At 47.8% G+C, this 19,808-nt stretch overlaps 1 protein-coding gene and 1 pseudogene across 2 annotated transcripts in view; both read right to left on the reverse strand.

Moving 5' to 3' along the window:
* Nucleotides 1-260: 260 nt before the first annotated feature.
* On the reverse strand, nucleotides 261-11,350 carry LOC128560782 (carbohydrate sulfotransferase 6). The gene is made up of 2 exons (XM_053554228.1): nucleotides 10,919-11,350; nucleotides 261-1,459 (listed from the first exon to the last, which is right to left on the reverse strand). The coding sequence occupies exon 2, from the start codon at nucleotides 1,440-1,442 to the stop codon at nucleotides 261-263; it is 1,182 nt and encodes a 393-aa protein (XP_053410203.1). The 5' UTR covers nucleotides 1,443-1,459; nucleotides 10,919-11,350.
* A 3,916-nt stretch (nucleotides 11,351-15,266) lies between these two features.
* Nucleotides 15,267-19,808, reverse strand: part of LOC128597629 (transmembrane protein 231-like) — a 56,904-nt pseudogene continuing 52,362 nt past the window's right edge. Inside the window, exons 4-7 of the transcript XR_008383303.1 lie at nucleotides 19,649-19,790; nucleotides 17,520-17,601; nucleotides 15,813-15,915; nucleotides 15,267-15,455 (exon numbers count right to left, since the gene is read on the reverse strand). The product of XR_008383303.1 is annotated as a transmembrane protein 231-like (transcript). The remainder of the gene's footprint in view (nucleotides 15,456-15,812; nucleotides 15,916-17,519; nucleotides 17,602-19,648; nucleotides 19,791-19,808) is intronic.

Consider the following 19,808-nt stretch of genomic DNA (forward strand, 5'->3'; position numbering starts at 1 on the left):
CGTGTGGTCAAAGAAAGTGGGGGCAAGATTTTCACTTTCCATGAAGAGTGCACCTGATGGGAATTCGTCTCATACAGAGGGCTGAAAGGAAAGCCAAGAATCACACTCAGTTCTTTCCCATTTCAGGCAGGATGCGCCGCACTCCCAGTCCCTAGCGGAAGAAGCATTTGCTTCCCTGCGTGCCCCACCCCTCTCTGAACCATGCACTCGCCTCACAGGCCTAACAACAGCCACAAGTGGGGCCTCGATTAAGGCACAGCCTAATAGGTGGTGGATGACACCCAGCTGAAGCTGCTTGGGCCTCGAGGCAGCAGCAAATCCAGGGCGAGGTCGCGCTGCTCATTCTCGGAGGACACGGGCCTGTAGCCCAGCAGCTGCAGCGCCCCTGCGCACAGCTCCTGCACTCGGCGGATCTTGGCGAAGGGCAACGCGTGGCGCCAGGCCTGGGAGACGTTGAGCGCGTTCCTGGACGTGGTCTGGAAGGCTTCCCGGCGCGCTCCGGGTCCGGCCCCGTGCGTGATATTGTGGATCCAGGCCTCGAGCTGCGGCGTGAGGCTCAGGCCGGTGAAGGCGTAGAGCGCACGGATCTGGGCCAGAGGATCCCGCGCCAGGTCCTCAAAGCGCACCAGGCGGTAGCGACTCTGCAGGAAAGGCGGCGGCTTGAGCGTGGCGGCCTCGGCGATGCGCACGTGGCTGCGACACACCTCCTGCACCACGCGCAGCCCGGGGTCGGCCTCCACCCACGTGCCGTTGGTGCCCAGCACGATGCCGTTGTCCCGCGCCAGAGCCTTGGCCGTCTGCTCACGGGAGCGCAGCACAGCCCGCGGGTCGCGCACCAGGTGCACGATGCGCAGGTTGAGCGCAGGGTCGCGCAGCAGCGGGTAGAGCACCCGCAGGTTGAAGAAGCGCACCTCTTTGAGCACCACGTGGCTGTAGGAGCGGCAGGCCTCCTGCGCCAGCCCGAAGGGCCGCCGCGCGCACAGCGGCTTGCACACCGCCTCGCTGCTGATGGCGCCGCGGGGGAAGGCGCTGCAGGCGGGCGGCGAGCACAGCGCGCGGCTCACCGCCCACTGGAAGAGGTCCGACAGGTTGTGGCTGCGGCGCCAGGGCAGGTAGGCATCAAACACGTCCATGTCGCACAGGAAGACGGAGCGGATCAGGTCGCGCACAGCCATGTGTAGCGCTGAAGCGCTGCCCTGCGACAGGGCGGCCCAGACGTGCCACGCGGGCTCCATCAGATAGAAGACATCGGGGTGCTGGCTGAAGAGCTGGCCCACGAAGGACGAGCCCGAGCGCCACGAGGACAGGACCAGCACGTGCACGCGCTCCTGGCCGCTCTCCGGGGATGATGGTCCTGACCGCGAGACCAGGAAGAGCAGGAGGCAGGTCTGTGCCAGCAGGAGTGCGGTCACCGCTGAGCTGGACATGCGCGGCAGCCACATGCCGCCCGCCTTGGTGCCTTCGGAGGAAGCGCAGCGGTTAGGGATCTTGGCCTTCACGCAAATCCTAAGACCCAGTGTTCCCAGGGAACAGCCCCAAACTCGGCCACCCAACCCGAGGGCCTGAATAACAGATGATCTCCACTCTCTTCCGGCACGTGAGGACATAAGCCATGATCTTGTAGTCTATGCTGACAGCAAATGTCCAGTTGCAGGACAGTATGGCATCTACCCACCTGCCTATTGTCTGTGTATCGGACAGGGAAGTATTATTTTTCATGCTGAATTCTCATTTTTGCTTAAGAATTTCTCTTAGGGAGACACTTCAAGGTTGTTGAGCTAAGTGGCTTGATGGACACTTTGGTGGTTGTCAAAGTTTTCCTGCAGTTGAATCTTGACTCTGTCACTTCTGAGCCTGAGATCATGGGTCAAACATTTAATTCCCCTGTGACTCAGTTTGCCTATGTGTAAAGGGAGATAATACTGGTACCTGGCTCTTAGGATTTTGGAGGAATGTGGAGCAGGAGGGAGAATGCAGTAATACCCATAGCTGACGACCTGCCTTTTCTACATACTGTGCTTCTACATGCCATGGTTTTTGTTTTTTTTTTTGGTTTTTGGCCAGGGCTAGGTTTGAACCCGCCACCTCCAGCATATGGGACCAGCGCCCTACTCCTTGAGCCACAGGCGCCGCCCGGTTGTTTTTTTTGTTTTTTTTTTTAACAAGCTGGTACAACTATTGTTATTTAAAATAATCAAATTTAGGCCTATATCAGGAGAATAAATTTTTTAAAAAGCAAAGATGTGGGCCAGGTGTGGTGGCTCATGCCTGTAATCCTAGTACTTGGGAGGCCAAGGCGGATGGATTGCCCGATCTCACAGGTTCAAGGCAAACCTAAGCCAGAGAAAGACCCCATCTCTAAAAATTGCTGGGCATTGTGGTGGGTGCCTGTAGTCCCAGCTACTCAGGACTACAGGTAGGTACTGTGGTTCATACTTTTTTTTTTCCCTAAGGCAAAAGAATCTCCTGAGCCCAAGAGTTTGAGGTTGCTGTGAGCTATGAGCAAGATTGTCTCAATAACAAGAACAACAAAGACATGAAGTGGACAAAGAACACCAACAGTTGCCATCACCCATGGGGAGTGGAGTGCTGGAGGCAGCATGGCCTCCAGAGTGAGGGTGGCCTCCCAGAGCCTGGGGAGTTTGCAAGGAGACCAGGTGAGGGGAGCTAGGATGGACCTGGGGAAGCAGTGACGTGAGGGCAGAGTTCTGTCCCAGGCCTGCTGAAGGGACTCACTCCTGTCCAGGGCTGCTGGGAGATTGGCCAGCACTGATCACAAATCCATGAGAGTAATCTGGAGGTTCCCCAGCACCTACAAAAACAGGAGGGATGGCGCCAGACCCCCAGGAAGAGGTATTATAGCCATGCACACAGAAAGCTCCCCAAAGGTGGGAGCAGAGCTGCCCTCCCCAGGCCTGACCTGGGCATTTTTCTAAATGGGCATGAAGGTTGGAGGAGAGAGGGCTGGATTTGAGTCGCAGCCCTGTCATTTACGAGCTATCAGATCTGGGGTAAGGCTCAATTCCCATCTCTCTAACAGGGAGGTTGCAGCATTTTGCCTCTTAGGGTGGGTGTGAGGAAGGCTGCTGCCAGTCCTGTGAGGGGAGGGCTTGGTGCAGTATCACACACAGGTCCACTTTGCTGTGACTGTTAGTGTTGAGCTATGTCTAGAGAGAAGAAAGCCCCTGTCCCTGAGAGCTCTCTGCCCAGCGGAGACATACTCACGTCACCTATGCTTCAAATCCCAGCATGTCCCAGGCTGTCCTGTAGTCTGGAAACACCCCTGGGTCAGTTAGTAGATCCCTTAAGATTGACATGCATGTCTCCAGGGTAGAAGGAACTCTGAGGCTAGCTCCCTGATCCCAAGATCCTGGAACATTTTCCACTTGCACCTGTTACATCTGCAGTGATCTCATGCAGGTGACTTTGGAAGGGAAGGGCCTGGAAATTTCTTCATTGCTTTTGCAACATTTGCTTCCACTGTTTTGTGTCCATGATACCACTAAGAGAAGCCAGGGTCTGACTTTTGAGCAGACCATGTCTCTACTCTTGGGCTCAGGCGATTCTCTTGCCTCAGCCTCCTGAGTAGCTGGGACTACAGGTACCCACCACAAAGCCTGGCTATTTTTCTGTTGCAGTTTGGCTGGGGCCAGGTTCAAACCCGCTACCCTTGGTGTATGGGGCCAGTGCCCTACTCAGTGAGCCACAGGCACCTCTGCAAGGGTTCAAAGTTAAAAACAAAATGTCACGCAGGTACTGTGGTTCATATTTCTTTCTTTCTTTTTTTTTTTTGAGGACAAACTCTCATCATGTCGCCCTCGGTAGAGTGTCGTGGCATCACAGCTCACAGCAACCTCAAACTCTTGGGCTTAAGCGATTCATTTGCCTCAGCCTCCCAAGTAGCTCGGACTACAGGTGTCCACCACAATGCCCAGCTATTTTTTGTTGTTGTTGTTGCAGTTGTCATTGTTGTTTAGCAGGTGGGGGCCAGGTTCGAAACCGCCAGCCTTGGTGTATGTGGCCAGTACCCTACCCACAGAGCTATGAGCACCAAGCCAGTTCATACTTTGGGGTTCATCATTGAACTTTATCCTTCCAAGTTCCTAGGAGATAGAAATCATTATCTGTTTGTTTTAACTGAGATAATGGGGCTAGTGACAGAAGTACTTAGCTAGTATGGGGCAGGGCAGGGACTTAAATCCAAGGGCCAGACCCCCAGTGCAGGGCTTCATGGTGGGTTCTACTCCTAAGCCTGGGTCCAGTGAAGTTTGTATCCTGGAAAGCCCCTCCCCTTCCTCTCTAAATTCCTCCCTTGGTGATTCTTTTAGAGAGACCTCCCCACTAGAGGGAAACGGTCAATCAGGCAAAGAGAAGTGACATTCCCTGTCCCTGCTGCCCTCCCCAGGCCCTCCCCAGAGGGAACTCTGCCTCCAATTTATAGCAAGTCTTTAATGGTGGTGATGAGAACGATAAACTAAAAAGCATCATCTGTTTTTTAGGTAGTGAGATGGAAATGAAGTACAAGTGGCTAAAGAAGGAATAGAAAGTTCCCCCCCGCCCAATACCCATGCAGAGTGGCTGTTCTCAAGCCACTGAAAAAATGTTTTGTCATAATAAAATTACTTTCAATATAGTTTTTCTTCATTATTGTCATCGTGTGTTTCTGAGGTTTTACCCCTATTCAATGATAAGAACAATTTATGCAGTTGTGCACATACATTTTTTACATTCTGATCATTCAATTCTGTCATTGTATTCTTTATTGTTAGAAAAATGATGAAAAGATAGGGGTTCTGTAAACTTTTATAATGTTATAAATTCTGTTTAAATTGTGAACCGTGGGCGGCGCCTGTGGCTCAGTGAGTAGGGCGCCGGCCCCATATGCCGAGGGTGGCGGGTTCAAACCCAGCCCCGGCCAAACTGCAACAACAACAAAAAAAATAGCCGGGCGTTGTGGCGGGCGCCTGTAGTCCCAGCTGCTCGGGAGGCTGAGGCAAGAGAATCGCGTAAGCCCAAGAGTTAGAGGTTGCTGTGAGCTGTGTGACACCACGGCACTCTACCCGAGGGCGGTACAGTGAGACTCTGTCTCTACAAAAAAAATAAATAAATAAAAAATAAATTGTGAACCGTTGATTTTCTGCTGAGACCATTGAAAAATTGAGCTTTGCTGGGGGCAGGAGGGAAGGCTATTATATTCATGGGTCCTATAATTTGTACAGAACACAGAACTTATTTCTCTCTGTAAATTATTTAATACATTGGACATTTAATTAAATGTTCAAAGAGAAAAGCTGTTCCCCCAAACAACAATCTTAATGTTAAAATTAGTCATTAGAAGATCTGTTGTGATATTTGGTGGATATTTTTCTTTAATTTCAGACATTACCTCTGAAATATATATTTTTTCTTTTCTATCTTACTGTTATTTTTAAATGTAGCAGATTGGTTTTTTAACATTGTGCCTGTAATATGCCTACAAAAGCATCTGTAAGTGTCTAGATGAACCCAAATTGTTGGCTATAATTTTAATTATCCCTTTATGTCTCCTTTCCTGAAAAAAAGGCATTATTTTGACTATTAGGCTGAACAAAGTATGTTGATTACCCTACAGTGAACTATCTTAAATGTTTAAATTAGGTGCCACTTAAATTTATTTTATTATACCATCAATAGCTGATTAAAAAGAACCAAATATTTCTAGTAAAAAAATTACTCTTGTCAAAGTAATACATATAACTTGATTAAGCATATGAAATTTCTGGAAGTTTACACAAGAAAGTGATAATCTTATTTCCCCTGAGACAATGGACTGGGGAACACGGTAGACCTTTCTGGCACATTTTGAGTTGGCTCATATGAACATAGTGTCTACCTATTTAAAAATAACTAAACTAAAACCATTATTAAACAAATAATTGGCTCCGCGCCTGTGGCTCAAGTGGCTAAGGCACCAGCTACATACACCTGAGCTGGCAGGTTTGAATCCATCCTGGCCTGCCAAACGACAATGATGGCTGCAACCAAAAAATAGCCAGGTGTTGTGGCAGGTGCCTGTAGTGCGAGCTACTTGGGAGGCGGAGGCAGGAGAATGGCTTGCGCCCAGGAGTTGGAGGTTGCTGTGAGCTGTGATGCCACGGCCCTCTACCCAGGGCGATAGCTTGAGGCTGTCTTAAAAAAAAAAACAAAACAAACCATAATTATGACAAATCATTTTCTTGATCCAGAATCCTACCCCTGAGAGGCAACTGCTTTCAGAACTGTTGTTTGTTCTGCTAATCACCTTACAGCTTAAAAAAAAAGAAAAGAGAAAAGATTAGATTGTTACTGTGACAACGTACTATTTATGGCATTTTTTTTCTATAGAATTTCTACAATGAAAGATTAGGATTTATGTTCTACACTTACTGATCCACAGATACATAGATAAGATACATTTTTTTCTCTTTGCCTCACAGTAGAATTTTTGGTTAAATCACTATCCAAAATACACAATGCTGGGTGCCGTGGCTCACACTTGTCATCCTAGCACTCTGGGAGACCGAGGTGGGTTGATCGCCTGCGTTCAGGAGTTTCAGACCAGCAAGAGTGAGACCCTGTTTCTTCTAAAAATAGAAAAACTAGCCGGGTGTTGTGGCAGGTGCCAATAGTCCCAGCTACTCAGGAGGCTGAGACAGGAAATCACCTGAATCCAAGAGTTTGAGGTTGTTGTGAGCTATGATGCCATGACACTCTAACCAGGGCACAGAGTGAGACTCTGTCTACAAAAACAAAAAACAAAAAGAAAAAACAAAACCAGAAAAAAAAAAATACACCTTACAGCTAAAGCACAAAATGTACTAAGAGTCCATATCATTTTTTTCTCTTTATTTATTTATTTTTTTTTTTTGTAGAGACACAGTCTCACTGTACCGCCCTCGGGTAGAGTGCCGTGGCGTCACATGGCTCATAGCAACCTCTAACTCTTGGGCTTACGCGATTCTCTTGCCTCAGCCTCCCCAGCAGCTGGGACTACAGGCGCCTGCCACAACGCCCAGCTATTTTTTGGTTGCAGTTTGGCCGGGGCTGGGTCTGAACCCGCCACCCTCGGCACATGGGGCTGGCGCCCTACTCACTGAGCCATAGGCGCCGCCCACTTTCTCTTTTTTTTTTGAGGCACTCTACTGAGGACAACAAAAGGAGACTCTGCCTCTTTCTCTTTTTTTTTTGAGGCAGAGTCTCCTTTTGTTGTCCTCAGTAGAGTGCTGTGATGTCACCACTCACAGCAACCTCAAACTCTTGGGCTTAAGTGATTCTCTTGCCTCAGCCTCCCAAGTAGCTGGGACTACAGGTGCCCACCACAATACCCAGCTATTTTTTTGTGGCAGTTGTCATTGTTGTCTAGCAGGCGGGGGCCAGGTTCGAATCTACCTGCCTCCATGTATGTGGTCACGCCCTAACCACTGAGCTACGGACCCTGAGCCATATCATTTCTTGTATATCTGTTTTTTTGTGCTTGGATTCAAACTGCCTTAGATATTGTAATAGAAGAGTTGAAAGATACAATTGAGGAAATGTAAAAAGTAGAACAACAACAACAAAAAAAAAAGGATGGAAAAATGGATAGAAGATGGAAAATACAGGAAAGATAAGAAAGGAAGAGATTCAGTCCAGGAAGTTCAATGCCCAGAGTCCCTGTCCTGGTGGAGCTGCCAGAGTACTTGGGGACATTAAAGACAAACCATTGTGATGGTCAGGGACCAGACAGTGATCCCAGAGAATGGTCCACCACGAGAGGGTCACACTAGTCCTGGCATACCCTTCTCCTGGATTCTGTCAAAATCCCCCACCTGGAGCCCTCTGGTCCATCTCTACAGTGTCACCAGAACTGCCCACACCACATGTCTGATCGTGCTTTCTCCACGCAGCAACCCGCAGCTTTCCACCTCATTTCCTGAATGCTCTGCTTCAGATGACCAGGAATCATCAGGGTTTGTCAAACACTCTCCAGGCTTCCCTGCCTCTGTGCTGTGAGTGCCTCCTCACTGACTCAGGACTCTGCGCGGGGCCAGGCGGTGGCAGACCAGCCTGGTCCCCACGTCCTGACTGATCTGCTATCTCTCTGCCAGTGCCCATGATGCAGCTGCCTGGCATCCACAGAGACTGGGGGCAGCCGTTGTGCAGCCCAGATGCTAATGGAGGAAACAGATCTGCCTTCTAGAATCCACCAGGAAATGAATTCTAATTAGTCTGGGAAAGGAGCCTCAAGTCTCCCTGGCTCAGAGCTGCTCTGGGGCGGAATTTGGAACAGCTGAGAATTCAACATACAAACCCCTATCCTTGGCTCTGAGCTTTGGAGATCCTTGAAATACACTTAGGACAGCATCTAACAGTCTAAACGAGAGAGCCTTAAGGCTAGAGGACTCTGAAGTTTCTGGGCTCCCCACCTCTTCTCCATAGCAACACATACAGGTATGGGGTGGGACTGTGCATTTAGCACATTCTCTTGTGTTTCCCTAGGTATTAACAGAGCCCTCTTAACTACATGGATAATCTGGAATGTTCTCTAGTTAATGCTATTAATATTTATTTATTTATCTGACACAGAATCTCACTCTGCTGACCAAGTTAGAGAGCCGTGGCATCAGCCTAGCTCACAGCAACCTCAAACTCCTAGGTTCAAAGCAATCCTCCTCAGTAACTGGGATTACTGACACAACCTGACTAATTCCTACAGGCAAGATGGTCAAGGGACTGTTAAGAACTGTGTAAGACTCGGTTCTAAATTTTTTCCTAGGTAACGAGTTAGCCCAGCTTTAGTAGAGATGGGGTCTTTTCTTGCTCAGGCTGGTCTCAAACTCCTGAGTTCAAGTCATCCTCCTGCCTCAGCCTCCCTGAGTGCTTAGGATTACAGCCATGAGCCACCATACCTGGCCCCTATTAATGTTTTAGATTCATTATTTTTAAAGAGTAAGTCGTTCTTAGAAGCCAGTGGCATAAAAAGCAAAATAAAGAGACCATGTTAGAAGAAAATGATGCAAAACATCTTATAGCCAAATACAAGGTGTGGACCATGTTTGGATTCTGATTCAAACAAACCAGCTAAAGGAAGAGACCTTATAGGTAATCGGAGAAATTTTAATATGGACTGAGTATTTGGCAATATTGAGAAATTATTGTTTCTTTTTCGTTTTTTTCTATTCATTTATTTTGAGACAGAGTCCCACTTTGTCGCCCTCAGTAGAGTGCCGTGGTGTCACAGCTCACTGCAACCTCAAATTCTTGGGCTCAAGTGATTCTCTTGTCTCAGCCTCCCAAGTAGCTGGGACTACAGGCACCTGCCACAACACCCGGCTATTTCTTTTTTTTGCAGTTGTCATTGTTAACAGGACTGGGCCAGGTTCAAACCAGCCTGCCTCGTTGTATGTGGCCAGTGCCTTAATCACTGAGCTACAGGCGCCAAGCCCTTTTTTGTTTTTTGAGATAGAACCTTGATCTGTCACCTGGGACAGAGTACAGTGGCATCATCATAGCTCACTGCAAGTTCAAACTACTAGGCTCGAGCCATCCTTTTGTCTCATCCTCCTGAGTATTTGGGACTATGGCCACACACCATGCCTGGCTAATTTTCTATTTTTTAGTACAGACACTCTCTTGTTTAGGGTGGTCTTGAACTCCTGACCTCAAGTGATTCTCCTGCCTCTGCCTCCCAGAATGCTAGAATAACAGGTATGAGCCACCATGCTCAGCAAATCATTGTTAATGCTAGTATTCCAATCCACAGCCCTCTTGTTCATGCCTTTCAGTACCTACTTCCTCCTAGGACACCCGAGGAAGGATCCTGTGTGTCTCATTAGAGTGAGGTGGGCATAGGGCATCATGGTCAAGAGTAGGAACCACGATCGATCATGTGATCTTGCTTAAGTTACTTTTTTTCTCTTTGCCCACTTTGTTAAAAAAAAAAAAGCCATAAAGTCAGCAAAATAATACAACCCAACTCATGGGCTTTATTTAAAGATCAAATGAATTGTTGGGTCTTTTCCTGGTTTGGGGATCAGGGTGATGTTTGCTTCATAGAACGTGTTGGGTAGTCTTCCTTCTTTTTCTACCTTTTGGAACAGGTTGAGTAATATAGGTACTAATTCCTCTTTAAAGGTTTGGTAGAATTCTGACGTGAAACCATCTGATGATCAAACAAATTAGTATTTGTAAAGCAGAACAATGTCTGGCACATAGTATTCTTATAAGCTTACATATATTTGTCCAGGAATCTTCCCAATCCTGGGTCACAATCATATTCTGTGATCCCAAGGGACAGTTTTTGCCTCAGGAAAACCCAAGGACAATAGCCCCACCAGGCCCAGGTGACCCTAGTGCCCTAGCAGCAGAAAGTGGCACACGCATTTGACCTGGTCACCCACAGCTGCAGGTCAGCCAAGTCCTTTCTACTCTTTAGGCCTCAGTTTTCCCTTCCTCAAAAATGGGAACCTTGAGTCACTTGACTCTGGCTTTAGAGGGAAGAGAAAGGAAAGTCACCATTTGCTGGGCACCTATCCTGAGGCTCAGAGGGTCCTGTTCTGTTGGCAGAAGCAGTGGTGCACAACCACGATTCATTGGATGAGGTTCCAAATGGACTCTCCAAGCTAGTTTTTCTTAAGAGTTCTATGGAAAAGCAGGCACTTTGAAACTCAAGGTTCTAGAGATAAGGGACCCCAACAGTGATTCCCTGCCAGCTGAGGCCCCAGCCAGACTCCTTCAAACCTGTGCCCGCAGCAGCGACGCCTTTTCGCTGTTGCTGATGGAAAGCCACAGTCGGCTCTTCACATCACCCACGCCCCAGCTGCAGGATCAAGGAGCCTCCCTAGCTGTGCAAAGGGCCAAGACCCTCCCAGCACGCCGGAGAGGGGGGACATCCCGCCAGGAGAGCGGTGAACCATCTTACCGCAAAGCCTGGCGTCTCCGCCGATCTGGCGCGACAGGCAGGGAGACACCACTCTCTGGCTCCCAAAGCCTCCCAGACGTCGTCTCTTCCAAGTTCCACACACAGCCAGCTCTTTCTCTTCGCGGGGAAGAATCTGCAGGGGCTGATTTGCTCCTTAGGGTCCTCAAACTACTGAAGGGCACCCGGTGACAGCGAGCGGGGGGCTCCAAGAGGCGTGGACAGGAGTCGGGGAGTCCCAAGCTTTTGGAAGCTCCCGGAGACCCAGGCGGAGTGAATCTGGAAACAGGGCAGGAGTCTCAGAAGGGCATCTTGGGGATGACGCTGTCTTGGGTTATGACAAGCGAGGACTCGGGCGCAGGGACCCGCTCCGGTGCCGGGCACAGTGCCCCGTGTCCTGCGCTGCCCGCGCGGCCGCCGGTGTCCCTCTGCCCGGCGCTGTCCCTCTGCCCGGCGCTGCCCGTCCCAGCACAGACAATGAGGCGCTTTCAGACGTGGCTGCGGTCAGGCAGGAGCCAGGGCAGGGGAAGGCAGGAAGGAGCCGGTTGGCCCCGGGCTCCCTGCCCTCCCCAGCCCGCCCCAGGGGCCACGCCTCGGGGGAGGGGCCCAGGGGCCGGCGAGGGAGGCACAGGTGGGCTCCGGGCTGCGGGAGGCTCCCTGTGTGGCGGAGGATGTGGAAGGCGCTGCAGTCACCGCTCTTCCCACTAACGGACCAAAGAAGCGGTCTCCCCCTCCGCTCTCCAGAGAAGGGAGGCTCTGGGGGGACAAAGACCCTTGTGAAGGAAATGGAATCTCAGTCTTGCCCCTCCTCGGTTTGGGAGGGATCCTTGCAGACGTGTGATTTGCAATCTACGCGTGGTCCCAAGCCCTCAGCCTCAGCCCCAACCAAACCCAGCACCTTTATGCCAGCGGGGGCCCAAGCTGCCTCCTGGGAGGGGCTGAGACACCAAGTGGCCTTGAGGAGCTGGACCTGCAGCTGAGTCCTCGTCCTGCCCCCTCCCTGCCCTAGCACAAACCCAGAGGGGCCCTCTTGATAGCAGGTCAGGGTCAATACAGGATAGGGCGCAACAAATAAAAAACAGGTGCTCTCCAGCTCAGCACCCCTTGCTCAGAGTTTACGGCGCCGGCCACATACACCGAGGCTGGCGGGTTTGAACCAGCACCGGCCTGCTAAACAATGACAACTGCAACAAAAAAATAGCCAGATGTTGTGATGGGCGCCTGTAGTCCCAGCTACTTGGGAGGCGGAGGCAGGAGCATCGCTTAAGCCCAAGAGTTTGAGTTTGCTGTGAGCTGTCGAGGGCGACATAGTGAGACTCTGTCTCAAAAAACGAACAAACAACAACCAAAGAAACCCAGGTGTTTTCCCTTTACAGTTAACAGGGCAGGGCCCAGGTATCTGAAAAGGATAGAGCATTCTGGCTATGCATGGTGACTTATGCCTGTAAACCTAGCACTCTGGGAGGCCAAGGTAGGAGGATCCCTTGAGCTCAGGAGTTTGAGACCAGAAAGGACAGAATCCCATCTCTACTAAAAATAGAGAAACTAACCAGGCATGGTGGTGGGCACCTGTATTCCCAACTACTTGGGAGGCTGAGACAAGAGGATTGCTCAAGCCCAAGAGTTTGAGGTTGCTGTGAGCAATGATGCCATGGTACTCTACCCAGGGCAACAGAGTGAGACTGCCTAAAACGAACAACAACAAAACCCAAACAACAAAAAAAGCCCCAAACTCCCTCCCCCTAAATGGATATTCTGATCTCTGGTAATCCATGGGGATCTGGAACAAGAAGTTGCTGCTGCTGGTGTAGAAATTAGCCAGTCTTTCTTGCATGTGGTTTGGCAAGATGACTTAACATCTTCAACAACAGTCATCAGCTTTGTGAACTGACAACTCCTTTCTAGGCTCTATCTTAAGAAAATAAATCAACAACACAGATTTATACACAAGGGTCATAGAAGTGTCATTCATGATACTAAAAGAATTAGAAAGTGCACAAAAGATTAGAACGATAAGTGCCAGAAGGACAGCCATGATAGCTTCTGGGTAATGGATTCACAGACTATTGTTTATTGTCTTTAGTTTTACGTAATGGACTTGGGTTTTCCAAGTTTACCTGGTCAGAAAATTACAAATGTCTTTTATAAAGCAGAGAGGAAGGTGGGGATAGGTGGGGTGGTGGTGGTGAGGGTGAGACTATTAAAGAAAGAGGAAAAAAAGAACAATTACTTTATGGATCATATACAATGGGATCTACATAAGGGGGGGCATAGGGGCACCACCCGATTTAAGCAGAAACTGGACTAATCATTTGGTAAAACTAGAAATCTTCCCTTCCCAAAATAGTAAGTAAATATCTCAAACACTTAACTTAGTTGATAACATCCCGTATATTTCTTACCATTTTTCATATTGTAAGTATGCTGTTTGATTCAGGTCCAGAAACTACCAACACCTGGTCTGTAAATAATTTGATATGCACCAGACACGCTTGTAATTTTCCAGCTTCTATCTTCCACATGGCATGTAGCTTCCACTGAAAACTCATTTACTTGGTGTTGGACCAGGGGATGTTTGCCAAAGAGCTAACAAAAGCTCCAAGGTTTTGGGCAGAACCTTGGCAAAGCAAGGTGGCTGGTGAGTAACTCGGAGAAGTGTACGCAGCCTCAGCCCGCCCCATTCTTCCCCCTTCTAAATCTTTCCACTCTAAAAAGCAACATGCAACTTTCTCTTCTGAATATTTTAATTAGAAATTCATAAAACAACATGGACCCTTTACACACATATTGCATTAAAATAATTTTGTAAAATGCAAAGCCATGTTTATACATATCTTTAGCCATCTTTCCGTATCTTATTACCTTTTGGGGATTTAAACTAGAAGCCTTTTTCCATTTAAATCTCAAGGAGAAAAGTTAAGCATATGAACAGTTCTAAAGCATGTGTGAGGTGTCAATGATAGAGAAATTTTCTATCTGAATACTTCAAAGTAGCTTTGCTTCCCAAACTCTAATTTTGGTCAGTCTGAAAGGAAAGGTGCTTTGGAGATAAGAACTGATCTCCAAGTAAACTGAGGCACACACTGAGAGGTGTGTGTGTGGATGGGCATGAGGCATAGACCACAGTGAATACGTCCTTCCAGAATCAACCACATGCCTGGGATCATAAAGCAGGTCCATCTGTCCCTGGGGAGACTGCACGTGTCCTCAGGAGAATGGGGAGGAACACTCGGTCTTGCTTGGCCACGAGGGTTACCCGGCTGGACTGCTGGTCATTCAGCTCGTGGCCAGGCTGGGCCCGACTGCCCGGGCTGCCATCCTCTCTACTCCCTCACTGCTTCTTGTGTCCTTCCCAAATCTGCCCACTCTGGTGGGCACCCTGATGCTTAGTCAAGGGAAATCCAAGTCTCTGGCCTTCCCCCCAGCCCTCCAAATAAACTGGGGGTTGTCAGGCACTGGGAGCCAATACCAACAACCGTTGGTCACCCTGTCCTTCACAGGAAGGGGGATGGCTGTAATGGCAGAACAGTGGCATATGTCCAGGCTGCTGGGTGTCAGAGAGAACCTGATGGTATAATCCTGTATCCCCCAGCCTTGCTGAGGAGGTTGCCACTGAAATAGCCCTTCCAACTTCAGCCTGCCATTCCAGGGGCACAGACAGAGGCCAAGAGGCAGGACAAGGAGCCAGCCACAGTGGGGCAGGGAGAAAGGGCTGTGCAGCCGAGCTGATGACAGAGGACTGTCGTTTAGAGCCAGGGCAGGTGGATGGTCCCCGTGTCCTTCAGGCGCTCACCCTCACACAGGAGCCAAGTGGCCCTTGTGCCTCCCCTTCTACCTCTGCAGTGAAAGGCCTCAGCTCTGGAAATCAAAGCTCTGAGAGGGACATGGAGATGCCCAGGAGTGGCAAGTGCTAGTGATGTTACTATTTGTCACAGAGCCCTGAAAAGAGCAAACCGTGGTTCACAGCAGGGTGAAGAAATGCACAGTGTGCTTCTCAGTTCAAGGGGGAAAAGTCTCTGCTGGACAGAGATGGGACTCGTTCCAAGACGTCTAAACTAACTGTAATGTTCTCCTGAAATTCAACGCTAAGGCAAAACAAACAAAAAAAGTAAACAACACTTCCCAGAACTCTCAGGCTTTTCTACAAATGACTTACCTATGGCTTTGGAGGTGCTTAGAAGATACCGGATTTGTGTTGAGCAAAACTGTAAAGAATTATTTTGTCTCTAAGGGAAAAACACTGAAGTGCACAGGTGTCTACTGGGCTCCTGCAGACATCCCACAAGATGACAGTTCTCAGAAGACCACAGCGAGGTAGCCTTGGTCCTGCTAAGTCTCCAGAATGCTCTTCTTAGGATACATGCCCCTTAGACGCTTCTCCTTGAGGCACTGCTGTTGCAGGGATTGTGGTCACCACCTGATTTTGAAACACAAATATTTTGATTCTTTCAAACATCCAGAGGAAGATGAGCAGGGTACTGCCATACTTACTCAGGATGCAGGCAAACTTTATGCCCCCGAATCCTGGTTTATAAGTACAGTTGAGTCACAGATGACATGTCGTAAGTCAAAGAAAACCAAGGTTTAGGTCAGGCAGGAAATGGCAAGAATGTTTCAAATATTGCCCTTAAGGAAAAAGAGGACAATAACAGATTATTAAGACAATAAATATGGATGATTCTGACCTAGAAGAATTGCCAAGACGTTTGAACAGGAAATGAAGTTTTTTCCTGTATAAACAGCAGACAGATACAGTCATTTGTGTGGTGATACAACATTGTAGCAAAATCCAATCTAAGGCTTCCCATATCTGTTCCTACTTGGGACACCTGAAGAATTCTTCTTTTCTCTTTGGAAACTGAGCTCCCACTGTGTCTCTGACAGAACGTAGATAAATGACTTCCACGGGACATTGAATGACAGCGTTCATCAGGACTAGAGCTTCACGGAGGCCCTGCTCACTGGTCAGGTGGCGTTGAGATCGTTCAGCATGGTTGTAACTGTAATACAGTCATTAACCATCAATCCAGGATGAAGATGGTCCTTTACTTAAAAATGCTGTTGGGTAAAAATATCTGTTTATTCCTGCAGAACAGAAAGAAGTCATTCAAAAGTACAGAGAAATTGGCATGTGCAAAATTGTTATGTGTTAAAGTATTTATCAAAATACTTATGGTGAAATATGAAAATAATCCAAGGTGGATGTGGTGACCCGTACCTGGAATGCCAGCACTTTGGGAATCTAAGGTGGGAGGACTGTCAGGAGTTGGAGACCAGCCTGGGCAACAGAGTGAGATGCTGTCTCTATAAAAAATAACTACTGGGCCTGGTGGCACACTCCTATAGTGCCAGCTACTGGGGAGGCTAAGGGGGAGGACTGTTTGAGCCCAGGAGTTTCTTTTTTTTTTTTTTGGCCAGGGCTGGGTTTGAACCCGCCACCTCTGGCATATGGGACCAGCGCCCTACTCCTTGAGCCACAGGCATCACTCTGAGCCCAGGAGTTTAAGTTCGCAGTGAGTTCTGATGACACCACTGCACTCTAGTCTGGGCAACATAGCAGGACCCTTTCTCAAAAAAATAAATAAATAAATTGGATCCCAAATTGATTCTGTACTATGATAATAGCTATATTCAAAAATCCATGTAAGGATGAAAGGAGAAAGGAATAAGGAAGAAAATGTTCACTTTTTGGTTAGCATTTTCAGTTTTCTTTTAAAGTTTCCTCTATTTTTGTAATAATGCTGCTAGTATATTATATAAAATCAGCAAGCAACAATGGAATTGCAGTCCTTTCCTTTCTAAAATGTCTGTGTATACTATCCACGATGTCTGGTTGCCAGGAACACTTTTTTTTTTTTTTTTTTTTTTTTGAGCCAGAGTCTCCCTCTGTCACCTTGGGCAGAATTCCGTGGTGTCAAAGCTCACAGCAAAATCCTGGGCTCAAGTGATCCTCTTATCTCAGCCTCCTGAATAGCTGGGACTACAGGCACCCACCACGACAGTTATCTAGTTTTTTTATTTTAAGTACAGATGGGGGTCTCTCTCTTGCTCAGGCCGGTCTCCAACTCCTGAGCTTAAACAATCTATTCACCTTGATCTCCCAAAGTGGCCAGTAACACTTTAGATGTCTTCAGAGAAAAACAAATGTGCTGAGTCAAGAGCATGCGACAGCCTGAGAGCCTCTCTCTGTAAAGAGGGAACACACTCTGCTCTGCCTTCCAGGAGGAAACTTGGGCTCTTGTTTTCCTACGTGGGAGTGAGTCACTCACATTCTCTATTTCTTTCTGGGAAGAAAACTCAATTAGTCTTATATTTAAAAAAAAAAAGAAAGGCTTCAAGGAAAGGGTGTAATAAATATAGGAATTAGTCATCACCAACCTGATGGCTCATAGGAGTGGTGGGAAGTAGGGGCAGTGGGTGTTGCAGGTCTAAAGACTAGGACAGAAAGGACAGCTCCTCGGCAGTCTGTCTTCTCTCATCACTGAGCATTTACAAGTTCTGACATTTTGATGATGACAAAGTTTCGGTTTGTTTTGTCCCTGTTGCCCCCACGAACCTGAAAAATCCTTGGGGATTTTTTTTCCAGTGGCTGACTGTCCCCCACTGTTCCTTTCCTAGTAGGCAGCAACAGTGTGGGTGAGGTCATCGTCACAGGCGAAAGGGCTGGTCCCATTGATCACAGGCACCTCACAAATGGCAGAAGGATGTGGTTGAGCACCAGAGGGGCTTCTCCTCTCTTCTTTTTCTACCCTCCCACCTACCCAGGCTGGTGCCACAGGCCACCCTCTTGAACTTGGTAGCCTAATCCATTAGTGGTGAACTTCTCTTCAAGGATGAATAAACTCTCCTGTGACAATATGAGTCCATTTATTCTCAGGCTTTCCTTCTGTGGGGATGGAAATAAGGGGCTAATATCCACCTTTACCACTTTTTAAACCTATTTATAAAACACCCCTTTCTACTCTAGTGTGAAAAATATTTTCTATAATTTACACAACACCGTGTTTCTTTTAATTTTTCATAAGACTGTTTCCAACTGCTTTGTCATTTTATTAATCTTCTCTAAATGATCTCTACTTTATCTCTTTTAAATGTAGAAACAGAAAAAGATAAGATACAAACAGTAAGCATATAATCCCTTAAAAATAATTTCTTGCTCTGTAATGCAATATTTCTATTAATCTAATATAGAAATGTTCAAATAAAAGGTACCAGGGATGAGTTTATATATTTTCTGTGTGCATACAATAAAAGAGTGGAACATTGAGTTTACTTTTATGGCCCCCTTCACTTTATAACTTACATGGATTGTACGTTTATGATAGTTAAAGTTTATATGTAACAGTCCTGGTTTATGGCTGTAATAACATAACATCTCTCCTTCACTTTTAAACGTAGCTCAGCCCCGCCAGGCATGGTGCCTCATGCCTGTAATCCTAGCACTCTGGGAGGGCAAGGCGGGTGGATTGCTTGAACTCAGGAGTTCGAGACCAGCTTGAGCAAGAGCAAGACCCATTCTCTACTAAAAATAGAAAAGTAGGCTGGTGTTGTGGTGGGTGCCTATGCCAGGGAGGCTGAGGCAAAAGGATCACTTGAGTCCAACAATTTGAGGTTGCTGTGAGCTATGATGATGCCACAGCACTCTACCCAGGGCAACAGAGTGAGACTCTATCTCAAAAAAAAAAAAAAAAAAAAGGTAGCTCAGGCCAACTTATATGGTCTTTCTTGTGATACCATCAAGGTTTGATATAAGTGACTAGAAGCATACATTCTGGGCTCAGAGAGACAGTTGCTGGCTCTGTTACTTTGAAGTTTGGGGCCTTAGGGAATGTTAATTAATCCCTGTAAGCCTCAGTTTCTTCTTGTGCAACATGAGAGTTCAGTCTTTCAAAAACTATCTCTGAGAGCTTACCATGTGCCAGGTACCATTTTAGGCACTGGGTGACGATACACATGAGAGTAGACAGACAAAAAAAAAAAGAAAGAAAAAACCTTTAGTATGTCAAGTTCAAGTGGCAGTAGGAAAAGTCGGTCTGGATAAGAGAGTGGAGGGAGGGGAAGACTTTTTAGAAAGGAGGGTCAGGGGAGGACTGGGCTCAGGGACACGGGAACAGGGACCTGAATGGCGTGGTCTCATAAGCTACGTGGATCCCTGGCAGTGAGAACAGCACATGCAAAAGCCCTGAGGCGGGAGCTGCTTCCTGGGCTGGAGAAACAGCAAGAAGGACGGTTGGCTGGAATGGAGGCGGGGGACAGTGGTAGGACAAGGGGACGGAGTGCTGGGAATGGACAAGCGCAGGCACATCTGAGATTGCTGTGATGGTGAAATGAGAAACATAAACCTCTTCGCTCAGGGCTCACGTCTGTTACCCATTTTATAAAGTATAACTAGCATTATTGTTAAAACATTTTACGTCAACATTTTACATGATCACTTGGAATAATCTTGTGAGTATAGAAGAAAGGGGAGGGAGAGAGAAAGAGAGAATCTAAAAGCAAGAAAGAATGACAATTTAGTTCTTTAACAGACTATTTTCTCTCTCATTCTAGGTGCAAATACAGGGGACTCTCCTCCGTACTTTGAAGAAATTCATTGCAAAAATTCCTCAGCTGGCCCCCACAGAGCCACCCACAGAGAAATGCCTTTTCCACCTTTCACTCCTCCTCTTCCAAGAACTCGATAAACGGTGACACACAGAGACCAAGAAGCTGGACCACAAGCAGCATCCTTACGTTGTAGCGGACGTCTAGGCCACCATAGTTGAGCGGTTGCCTCTGCTGCAGCCTCGGGTCTCCGTGCACAGACATCTGGGGCCCGGGGACAGGGAAGGAGCACTGGAGAAGCGCCATGCTCTGCATCACAAACGTCGACATTCTCTGAAATCAGTAGGAG

The sequence above is a fragment of the Nycticebus coucang genome, chromosome 2 (genome assembly GCF_027406575.1).
Source record: "Nycticebus coucang isolate mNycCou1 chromosome 2, mNycCou1.pri, whole genome shotgun sequence".
Classification (NCBI taxonomy): Eukaryota; Metazoa; Chordata; class Mammalia; order Primates; family Lorisidae; genus Nycticebus; species Nycticebus coucang.